Source organism: Aquarana catesbeiana, linkage group LG10 (assembly GCF_042186555.1).
Source record: "Aquarana catesbeiana isolate 2022-GZ linkage group LG10, ASM4218655v1, whole genome shotgun sequence".
NCBI classification, from domain to species: Eukaryota; Metazoa; Chordata; class Amphibia; order Anura; family Ranidae; genus Aquarana; species Aquarana catesbeiana.
The window spans coordinates 35596629-35608222 of record NC_133333.1 but is presented as its reverse complement, the minus strand read 5'-3'; the positions used below and the strand labels follow the sequence as shown (position 1 = coordinate 35608222).

General features: G+C 45.1%; 1 protein-coding gene across 1 annotated transcript; it reads left to right on the top strand.

Moving 5' to 3' along the window:
* The first annotated feature begins 340 nt into the window (after positions 1-340).
* RPS19 (ribosomal protein S19) lies at positions 341-10188 on the top strand. The gene is made up of 6 exons (XM_073601983.1): positions 341-425; positions 2844-2914; positions 5820-5920; positions 7220-7403; positions 9035-9089; positions 10126-10188. The coding sequence occupies exons 2-6, from the start codon at positions 2844-2846 to the stop codon at positions 10153-10155; spliced, it is 441 nt and encodes a 146-aa protein (XP_073458084.1). The 5' UTR covers positions 341-425; the 3' UTR covers positions 10156-10188.
* Positions 10189-11594: the final 1406 nt, after the last annotated feature.

Here is an 11594-nt window from a genome sequence, read left to right as displayed (position 1 = left end):
CCAAAAGAAAGCTCTATTTGTGTACAGTGTTGCGTGACCGCACGATTGTCAGTTAAAGTTACGCAAAAAATGGCCTGATCATGAAGGGAGGTTAATTGTACTGGAGGTCAAATGGATAATTGTCATATGAACAATAAAAAAAAAAAGTTAAAAAAACAATAACAGCTCCCATCCCTTCTCTTTCGATTCTCTGCTGCAGGTTTTATAAATCAAACACTACTGCTTTGGCCCCATACCAGCCACCATACAGGAAGTTACTCCGCTGCGTTCCAGCATGAGACGCATAGCCACGCCCCTTAGCCCGCCTCGCCGTCCAATCTGAAAACCCGCTCTCAGAGAGGGGCGTGACCTCGCCGCCCTCCCTTTCTTCTGCGCTCGGGAGACCCCGTCGATCCCTTTTCCCTTCTCGGCTTCACAGAGAGAAGGTGAGTGAGGCCTATTACGGGCCTAACGGAGGCCGGATTTACCGGGATTTCCCGGGGATTGAACCGGCTCGTTGTATGTCTGTAGGTGGGCCGAGTGGAGCGCTGTGTGGTCCGGAGTTGCTGGTGGTCTCCGCGGCCTGGTGTCGCACGGTAGGCCGCGGTGTTTCCTGAGGCCTGTGCCGGCTCCGGGGTTGAGCTCGTGGGCGGCGTGACTGACTCGAGGCCGGGGACTAGCCGTGGCTTCGCGGTAGAGGAGTAGGCCCGGGGTGGGTGTAGTGTGTTCTCTTGTCTGTGCTCCACATCCGGCTGTAGTGTGAGGCACATGGTGTGTGTGAGAGAGAGAGAGGGCGGCCATAGATCTGTATACAGGCCTGAGACATCCCCTCCTCCTCCTAGGAAGTGTCCATTCACTGCGGGCACCTACCTTACTGGACCATCTGTCTATAGTAAGAGGGCTACTTACCACTTCTCTGTGTTTTTCCCTTCTGTGTCTCTAAAGGTGAAACTTTAGTTTTGGAGAGCCTAGACCCCCTGTCAGTTTTTATTGCTGCCTGTGCCCCCCATTAGGGAGATTCATCCCCCTCTATTTGTACTTTTACCATTATTAAAAGTCAAAGGATCCCACATTTTGGGTTGTCCCCAGAACAGGAATAGAGGGAACTTCTCCAGATGGGGACACAAGTTCTGGTGACATCCGGGGATTCCCTCACTTTGTAGTCGGGATCGACCGATTATCGTTTTTTCGGTGCTGATATTTCCGCCAACCTCTCAGGCTGATATTCTGTACATTTAACATTTTTACTTACATTGTAGGTGAGGTTGAAAAAAGACAAGTCTAACCTCTGTGTGTGAGAGAATATAAAAATATATATATATATAATGTCCCCGAGTTACGAACACAATAGGGACTGTAGGTTTGTTTGTAAGTCGCAATGCTGCATTTGTAAGTGTAATGTCTGCCTGTGTGTGGATGTGGGATGTTCTGGGCGCTTGTTATGTTATCTGGGGCTCTTCTGGCCATGTAGTACTGCTGTATGGGAAGTGTCTGGAGGTATCCAGGACCACCATGGAGCACAAGTGGCCGGCGTTTAAGGCCATTCGTAACTCGGGGACTGTATATATGTGTATATGTGTGTGTGTGTGTGTATGTATGTATATATATATATATATATATATATATATATATATATATATATATATATATATATTTTATTTATTGTAAACATCCCTTGTGATAGTAATAGGCAGTGACAGGTCCTCTGTATGGAGATATCAGAGGTCTATAAGACCCCAAACCCATCCTCTGCACTTCAAAGTATTCAAAACGTCAAGATCGTTTTTAAATGCTTTTTTAAAACCGGTGTTGTAAGAAAAAAATCGACCCATGCAAAACTTCAACTGCGTTGCTTCCGGTTCGGCTACATCAGGTAACGGCTGATCGTGCGGCCCTACTGCGCAGACGCTATTTTCTGTCGTGAAAAATTCTAGGCGGAGGCGGTGCGAGTTGCTTAATTACATCATCGGCAGCCCCGCCCCTAATACACACTTAGCTTGCTCTGGAGAAGGGGGGGGGGGGGGGCGGGCCCTTGCATAATAGCACTGTGTATGTTAATGTGAGGTTGAGGGAATATATAGAGCTGCACCGCCTCCAACCCTGCCCCTAGCCTGCTCTGGTGAAGGGGGGGTGTGCCCAGTGCATAATAGCACTGTGTATAATCAATGGCAGGTCGAGGAAAATTATAGAACAGTGTCTGTGACAGTGGCGGCTGGTGCTCAAAAAATTTGGGGGGGGGGGGGCGTGCAAACAAGCTGAAAAATACTGAACCCCCCCAATCATGCAGCCACCTTGTGCCCCATCATATGCAGCCAGGCGCGTCCCCCGGCTCGGCTGTCACTTCACTAATCCCCCCCCCCCCCCCCCCCCCTCGTGGCTGGTCCGGCGGCACTTAGTGGCGAGGTTCTCCTCCTGCTCTTCTGCGGCTGTGGCTCCTGTGTGACTCCTCGGGCTTCCTCCGCTGTGTCTCCTCTTCCGCCAAAGTGTTAGGCATCCAATAGGATTGCCTAATGCTTTGGCCAATTGGGAGACAGGTCTCACTGACCTGCCTGCTGATTGGCAGGGAGGAACGTTGGTGTGAAAATAGCGAAAATTCATTTGCTACGCCACACAACGGGGTGGGATCAGGACACAGTGCATGCCCACAATGCATGGGCCGCCACTGGTCTGTGATCTCTGTCACGTGCTGGGGGCTGGATCACCTCCGCTGCTTTTCCTGCAATCAGGGGCCAAAGAAGCTGAGTGCACGTTTACCTGTAGCCCTCACACTGGAGACTTGGGAATTATCTTGGGTTATGTTTGCACCATATAATTGGTTCAAAAGCTTGATTGTATTTTTCTTTTTTTTTTTTTTTGTGTTTTAGATGCCCGGAGTAACAGTGAAAGACGTTAACCAGCAGGAGTTCGTCAGGGCCCTGTCTGCTTTCCTTAAGAAGTAAGTTCTGTTCCCTGAAAACCTTTCCTTCTGTATGAAACCATCAGGAATCGGGTTCTCTGCCTGTATTGGGGACATTTCGGGCTTTGTTGGGAACAACGAATGACATTCCAGCAGTTGTTTGTTTTATTTACACCTGAGAATATTATAGCTCAGCATCCAGAATCCCATTGTTTTCACTTCTGCCTGTTCACACCGGAGAGCTGTGTCACTTGAAGTTTGTAGCTTGGAAATGTACATGAGCTTCTCTTTGAGTTGGCACGCTTCCGGCCTCATGCACAGAGTTGTGTTACTAAATCCACAACAGTAAAATCAGTCTGTATGTGCAGTAAAGCACGCTTATTGGAACCTAAGGGTTAATCTTCCACATTGTGTAAAAAGGCTGTTTGATCCTGTCTTCTCTGACCCTCTCCTTCTTCCATTGTCCCCTAATCATTTCCTGATAGTACAGAGCTAGGGGACAAGCTGCACATGCTCAGTTTGGTGTGTTTTGCTAGGGAGTTTATTTTCTTGGGAGAGTGCATGTGATCAGCACTGTCCAGACAGAGGGTCAGGGGTCCTGCATCCTCATAGGACAATCGGAGGAAAATAAAAACTCCTCCTATAAGCTTTAACCAGACAATGATGCCGTTTTTTATTTACTAAAATTGCAGTTCTGTGTACTGTGGGAGATCAGATATAGTGAATGCAGGGTCCTGGGTTTAGTAGCCCTTTAACTACTTGCCACATGCACAATAGCCAAATGCCGGGAGGCTTAAATGGACAGCGCACTGTGATAGCCGAGTCCTACAGATTGGGGTAAAGGGCACACAGCAGCCCTTTACCACGTGATCAGCTGTCAGCCAATGACAATCACAGGATGTAAACTCAAACTCATTGACAGGAAGAGAGAATGAACTACCAATGAGTTCGACAGAGCCATGGTAGTTCATTAAAGCTACAAGCTGACAGCCACAATGGATAACGGTACTTGTAGTTTCACATTCACAGAGCACTGTGAATTAATGACGTGGCCAGGCGGGCGGAGCCACATGTGGCCATGATGATTTCAAACCGTGGGGGGGGGAGCACCTCCCATTTGAAATGCATTGAAAACGCATCACTAACGCACTCATGTTGTGTTTTTGATGTGGGTTGAGTCACACAACCTAAAACGCTCCATAAGCACAGCGAAATCGCTGCAAGTTTGTGATAGAATCAGGGGGTTTTCCGTGCCATTATCAGCATCTTTTTACTCTTATCGGCATTTAGCCGAGAACACCATTTTCGGCTGAAATTTCGGCGCATCTGTCTGGTCATGTGATCTCTCCAGCAGCGCCTTCTGTGTAGAGAGATCACGAACGGCTGCAAATGCCTTGGTGATGTCACCCATAGGCTTAATATTGGCCATCCGTTGTCGGCTGTCCCTCTACACTGAAGCCACCTCTGATAGATAATCATGGGTACACATTTTTAGAAAATTGGAAAGAAAAATTCTGTACGAGGAACGATCTCATTCAGTCCGCATATAGTGTGTACAAATGAAAATTTCGGACTGCACAAATTCCAAAATTTTCCCTGTACGTGTACCGAACTAATGGATTTAATGTGTACTGTTTTCATTCAAGAAAAGTCAGATACAAAAGACTATGCATGATCACAAACAATAAAAAAGCCTTTTGTTGGAGAATTTTCATACATTAGGTCCATCCTCGGTTTTAAGTTGCTGTGAATTATCAAGGGAAAACCAGAGGCTTGTTCACCCAATTTTCTTGTGTACTAGTAATCGACTGATATCGGATATATATATATATATATATTATATCTGATAATTTGGCCACCTCTCAGGCCTATAGCCGATATACTCTGCCGATATTCTGTACATTTAAAAAAAAAATTTGCACTGTCCTTTTTTTTTAATTTTTTTTTTTATAACTTATTACTGTCACAAGCAATGTAAACATCCCTTTGTGACAGTAATGGGCAGTGACAGGTACTCTTAATGGGAAGGATAAGACCCCAAACCCCTCCCCTGCACTTGAAAGTATTCAAAACGTCAACATTGGCGTTTTTGAATACTTTCTATTTTTTTGTAAAACTGGCGCCTTTTAAGATGCCAGTAATCTGGGAAGTCAAGTCATGACCTCATGTCTGGGTTACTAGATCTGAGACCCGAACGAACATCGGCTTTTTCTGGTCTTCGGGCAGCCTGTTGCTCAGGCCTCCCGGTGGGACGGTAGCTCCTGAGTGAGCGGTGGGAGAGGGACGCTCGGCTGTAATAACAGCTGAGCAGCTGCTGAGCCACATCGGTTGTTGTTACAATAAAGCGGACAGTCTGCTCTAAAGCACGGTATCGGTGTGATGCCTGCAGCACCCCGGTAAAATCCCTTGAAGTAATATTGGGTACGTTTGTGACGATACTTCCAAAAATGTGAATTTCGGCTGCCGATAATTGGTCGTTCCCTAGTGTGTAACCAGCTTTGGATAGAATGGGCTTATAAAGGGGGGAGGGAGTAGGTTTAGCCTTGGTTAGCTTTTTAATCGAACTTTCGCTTTTTCTTTTCTTCTTTTTTGGCCCCAATAGACTTTAGTGGGATTGCCTGAAAAATGCACAGTCCATTCATTTCCCCCACCCAGCAGCTAGTTTTCCATTGGCTAAAGAAAAACACTCAAGCAAAAATACCTGCAAACAAAGCTCAAACGACCAGACCTGCTTAGCTAAAGTATAAATGCAGCCTAATGCAAATGAGAAAACAGATGCCAGATTTGGAGATGTATCTTTTGTACATCAACCTCATTTTGCCTTCTGTGCAAAAGTGTACTAAACATGTCATTTATATTAAAGTTTGAGGGTCACACTTTGTGTAGCAAGATTCTTGGTTTGGCTGCTTGGCTAACTTTTTTTTTTTTTTTTTCCCCTCCACAGGTCTGGAAAGCTAAAAGTACCAGAATGGGTAGACACAGTTAAACTTGCCAAACACAAGGAACTGGCACCTTATGATGAGAACTGGTTCTACACCCGTGCTGGTAAGAGGACTTTGTACAGAACACTTTTGGGTTAAAGTGGAGCATTGGTCAGACTTCTATGTGCAATCTGCACAGTGCAGTCTCCTCATGCGGGCCAAATGTAGTAGTCCTGGGCTTTTCTGGATGGCACCTGCAAACCAGTGCAGTGTTACTGGACTCCAGTTGAGCAGTTATTTTACTTACGTGGTTATGTTTGGGAGGGTGTGGGGATGGTGCCTGTACATAGCAGGGGTAAAGAGATCCTGTCACTTTAGCAGACTCTAGGTGTCCAAACATGGTGTGGATAGAGGTAATTCAGGGTAAAGTGACACGTTCTAGTAGCACTCCCCTATCCTCCAGTGATTTATTGGTACAATGAAGTATGGGGAAGCTACCTCAGTCCTCCCAGGATGCAGTGCTCAGGCCTGACAAGCCATTTGCCAGTCCCGACCACTAAAACTGGAACTTTACCCATAACTTGATAAAAAAAAAAAAAAAAAAAAAAAAAAAAAAGTTCTCTAGTAAGGAACTTACATTCCACATTAATAATTATGCTTCCTAAATTAGTGTGCTGTATGTTGCCTCCAGTGTTGCTTCTGTTTCTTGCCATTCCCTACCATTTTGTTGAAGCCTAGAGCCCCTGAGCAGCAGTAAATCGATAGGCTGTCTGCAGATCAACCTCTACATTTTTGGCACAATGCCAAAATGTAGAGCCCAACCAAGCATGTGCAGAGCAGGGGTGAGATTGTATGAGGGTTGGTTCGCACTGCTGCAACTTGACAGGCAAAGTCACCTGACAGGTTGTGCCCCATTAAGTGCAATGGAACTTTTCTGATCGGTGTGACCAAGTCACTCCAACTTAAAAGGTTCCTGCACTACTTTGGGGTAACTCCTGTTAAAGAAGTCGTTTGCAAACCGTGATAAAGTCGTGCCGTGCTAACCGGCCCTTACTGGGTTTTATTGTAGGCACTTAGTTTTAATGTTTCACATGGCTATACTTTCAAAAGGGGCCAGCATGAAGTCCTCTAGCAGTCCTTAACACAATGTTGGTTCTGGCCAAAGCAAATCTCGGTGGGTGGAGGATGCTCTATAAAAGAGAACCTGTCACTTTGACCTTGCAGTGATCAGTTTACGGACTATGAGCCATGCTGTTCTTTAGCCAGTAGTATTGGTTTAGTGGAATGATGTTTAATACTTTTGTGATAAAATTGGTGGATGTTCGCGTGGTGTCGGATTTTCTGCTCTTTGATCTTCAGATAAACCTGCAGCTATCAATTGAAGTGGAAATTGAATGCGTTTTTAGGTATACTTTTCTTTCAGCTTCCACAGTTCGTCACTTGTACCTCCGTGGTGGCGCCGGAGTTGGCTCCATGACAAAAATCTATGGCGGTCGCCAGCGCAATGGCGTCATGCCAAGCCACTTTAGCAGTGGATCCAAGAGCGTGGCCAGGAAGGTGATGCAGGCTCTGGAGGGGCTCAAAATGGTGGAGAAAGACCCCAATGGGTAAGTGCTGTGTGTTCCTATTTGTTGACACGGGTGGAAATTCCTACTAAATTGGTTGAGTCAAAGTACATAGTAGATCAGTTTGTCTTTGTGTACTTTTTTTCTTCTAGATTTTGTTTACTACTATAGAGGTAAAGTCTACAATACTAACATCCCTAAACCTCAGCTTGACCATTATGTGATCTGTTCAGTAGAATTTCCTAAGGGTGCAGCTAACCAGCATCTTCAGAATACATTTCAAATCCTGTTTTTTTAATTTTACAAAGCATGTTCTTGCTGGACAGATCACCTGGTAGTTGGCCACGACCACTATAGTTAATGTGGTGGATTTGGTGCCATGTTCTGTGGATTAAAACCAGCAGGAATAATAAAATGTGTTTTTAGTCTTGCCTGGTAATTCAGACATCGGATTTAATTTGATTCATTGGTCACGGTGTGCCTGGAGTTATCCTAGCTTGTGTATCCTTTACATCATGCTTGCAAATCAGATGGTTTCGTTAAAACCATATTCTTTGCAGTCATTTACGATGTGAAATCGCCATAATTCCTTGTTAAAGATAACTGCTTATTTATGAACATGGCAAGTCAGTTGTAGAATTTTAAAGGAGTTGTAAAACCTGTGCTGCTGCTACCCCACAGAGCCCCCCCCCCCTTTCCTTAACTGAGACGATCGTTCCAGCGAGGGGGACGAGCCCAGCAGCTCCAGCCACTCTGTCCTCGTTGGATAGATTGATAGCAGCAGGAGCCATTGGCTCCCACTGCTGTCGGTCAAATCCAGTGACCTGGGGAACAGGGATGAGTCCTGCTGTCAATGGATGCAGCAGCAGGACTCAGGAGTGTGCCCGCACGAGTGTTCCCATGGAATGCAGATCTCCATAGGGGCACTCGAGAACTTGCCTCTGAGGAGCCCCAAAAAAAGGAGGATCAGGCCACTCTGTGCAAAACCCTTGCAGAGAGCAGGTAAGTATGACATGAATTTTTTTTTTTTTTTGTATGAACCTTTTACAATCACTTTAATTCTGCACCCTTGCATGTTTGCCTCTAGCATATTTTTCCCCTTGCTCTTGGAATGGTTTAGGCTGGGTTCACACCTTTGCGAATTCGATGCAGAGAAACCCACGTCAATTTGCATGACAGGAGATTGACGGGCTCTCTATGGAGCCAGTTCACACATCTCTGTGGCAGCTTGCACAGGAACGCTGTGTGTCTTTGGCTCCATTTCAAGGCCAAATTCAGGCAAAGATTTGGCCCTGAAACAGAACAGGGACGCACTGGACCCCTGCTGCGAGCCGCATCCGAATTTAGGTGTGAACCCAGCCTCACACTCTGAAAATACTGCTTCCTACTCACACTGCAGTGCTCTGTGCTGGTAGAGCTGATTAACAGCCACACCTCTTAACTCAAGAGTCTCAAACACAAAATAGTATTGCAGAGGGGCTGACCAGGTCTCAAATACAAAGCCCTGGTTGCCTATTAGACTGAACAGTCATATTTAGACATCCGGCACAACTGTTGAAACAGGAGGTTGCTGGTACAATGTCTTTGCCTGCCTATCTCTGCGTCATTAATTTAACTTAATATGATGCCATTTATTTAGTTGTCTGACTTATTGATTTTTTTTCTTCCCCCAGAGGTCGCAGACTGACTCCACAAGGACAGAGGGACCTCGACAGAATTGCTGGACAGGTATGTTGTAGCTTTTCAATACCAGATCTTCCCACCCAAAAAAAGTAGTATTTTTTTTTTTTTTTATACTGAAGAGCCTATCCTGTTCTGCTGCCCATTACAAGATTTAAAATTGAGTCGGTGAACCCAACTCCATCAGCTTTCTAAGGCCTTTTTTTTTTTTTTTAAAGCCCTCATTCACACCAGTGTGATTTTCTGTGTAATTTGACAGTTCAAAATTGCATGGCAAGTTGCACACTATTTTTGACAATGAAACCATTCTAATCACTGACTTTGAAAAGGGTTCTTATATTACTTTTCTGAAACTTCATTGCAACTTTCATTGGCTTCTGTTATATGAAGTCGCAAACTGCAATAAAATCCCAGATCCAAATTATTATTATTATTATGATTATTATATTATACAGGTTTTATATAGCGCCAACAGTTTGCACAGCGCTTTACAACATGAGGGCAGACATTAGTTACATTACAATTTTGGTACAAGAGGAATCAGAGGGCCCTGCTCGTTAGAGCTTACAATTTGCACTGATCTGTGGTTTTGAAATCACATTGAGGTCTATTTAAAAGCCGCACTGGTGTAAACACTGCTCTCTGCGAACCGCTGCAGGTGTCAATATAAAGTTAATGACACCCCTAAATTAGTTTGCAGAACGCAGTGCGAACTGTGGAATCAGATCGCATGGGTGTTAACACCCATGCGATCCTATTCCAATGCAGACCAAAAAAGGTACTGCACCATTTTGGTGCAATGCGGTGCGAATCACATGCAATGTCTGGCATAGTGTGAACCCAGTCTGAGCATTAATTTCAATGGCCTAAAATAAAGAAGTTAATGGCCATGCTCTTGATGCCTGTAAGCTTGAAGCTTTAGATACTTTTACAAGTGTCAGATTTTTTTTTTTCTGCAAAAATGCTGCCGGGAGGAAAAGTGTTTGCAAAACGTAAATAATTGGATTACACTGACTTGCATTGTCTTGCCTTCACATCATTGTACTCTCTGGTTTATCCTCTAAAATTTTGTGTTCTTTTACAGGTTGCAGCAGCCAAGCAGAAACATTTGTAAACAAAATAAAATAAAATATTCTGTTCCAGAAAAGTCTCACTGTGTCTTAATTTCACTTTTGGTTTGTAACTTGCGTTTGTGGGGGGGGAGGGGGGGGGGGGTTAAATACAAAACACTGCAACGGACTTTGCAGGCTCTTCAGTCTAGAAAATGGGGCAGCATTCTGATCTTCCTGGGGGGTGGGGGGTCTAATCATTGGAGGAGAGCAGGCTGAGTTGCCAGCACGGCTAGAGAACTGACCATGCTATGTTCTCTTGCCTAGTGTGGTCCATTTTTTAATAGGAAAGCAGAGGAACTGGCAAGCTCACAAAGGAAGCAATACAAAGAACGAGAGACTCTCATACAAGTATGTGGTACAGTAGGCACATATCAGGAATATGAAGTATTGGGTTTACATATTCTTTACTTCTGCTCCGGAGGGATTTACCCCCTTCCTGGCCAGGGCTTTTTTTTTTTTTTTGCAGTATGGCACTGCATTGCTTTAACTGCGGTTGTGCCGTACTGTACCAAAATAAAATGTCTCCCCGTCCCCCCTACAAATGGAGCTTTTTTTTTTTTTGTATTTGATCACCCCTGCAGTTTTTATTTTTTTGCTCTAGAAGCAAAAAACCTGACTATTTTGAAGAAAAACTATTGTTTATTTTCTGCTATAAAACATACCCAATAAAATTAACAGCTTCAGATCCGGGCCATTGCCAAATGACGGCAACAGCACGGATCTAAATTGCCGGGACGACGTCTATTGACGTCGTCCCGTGCATGAGCGGCCTGCGCGCCCCCTGCAGGGCGCGCGCGGCGCGCTCGGTGATCAGCGAGTCTATGAGACTCGCCTGATCACAGATCAGAGTAAGGGGTTGGTCCCGACCCCTTACCACGTGATCAGCTGTCAGCCAATGACAGCTGATCATGTGATGTAAACAGAGCCGGTAATCGGCTATTTTTCCTCCTCGCGCTGACAGCACGAGGAGGAAAAAAAAAACCCGATCACCGGCGGCCGTGATCGGGACATCAGTCCCGATCACGGCGATCTTCTAACACAAGGCAATAGGCAGCAGTGATGCCTACCAGTGCCCACCAGCGTCACCCATCAGTGCCACCGATCAGCAACCTATCTGTGCCCATCCGTGGCGCCTTAACTGTGCCCATCCGTGGCGCCTTAACTGTGCCCATCCGTGGCGCCTTAACTGTGCCCATCCGTGCTGCCTCATCAGCGCATATCAATGAAGGAGAAAAATTACCTGTTTGCAAAATTTTATAACAAACTATTAAACATGATTTTTTTTTTTTCAAAAATGTCCATTTTTTTTGTTTAGCAAAAAATAAAAATCCCAGATGTGATCAAATACCACCAAAAGAAAGCTCTATTTGTGGGAAAAAAATGATAAAAATTTCATTTGGGTACAGTGTTGTATGACCGCGCAATTGTCATTCAAAGTGCG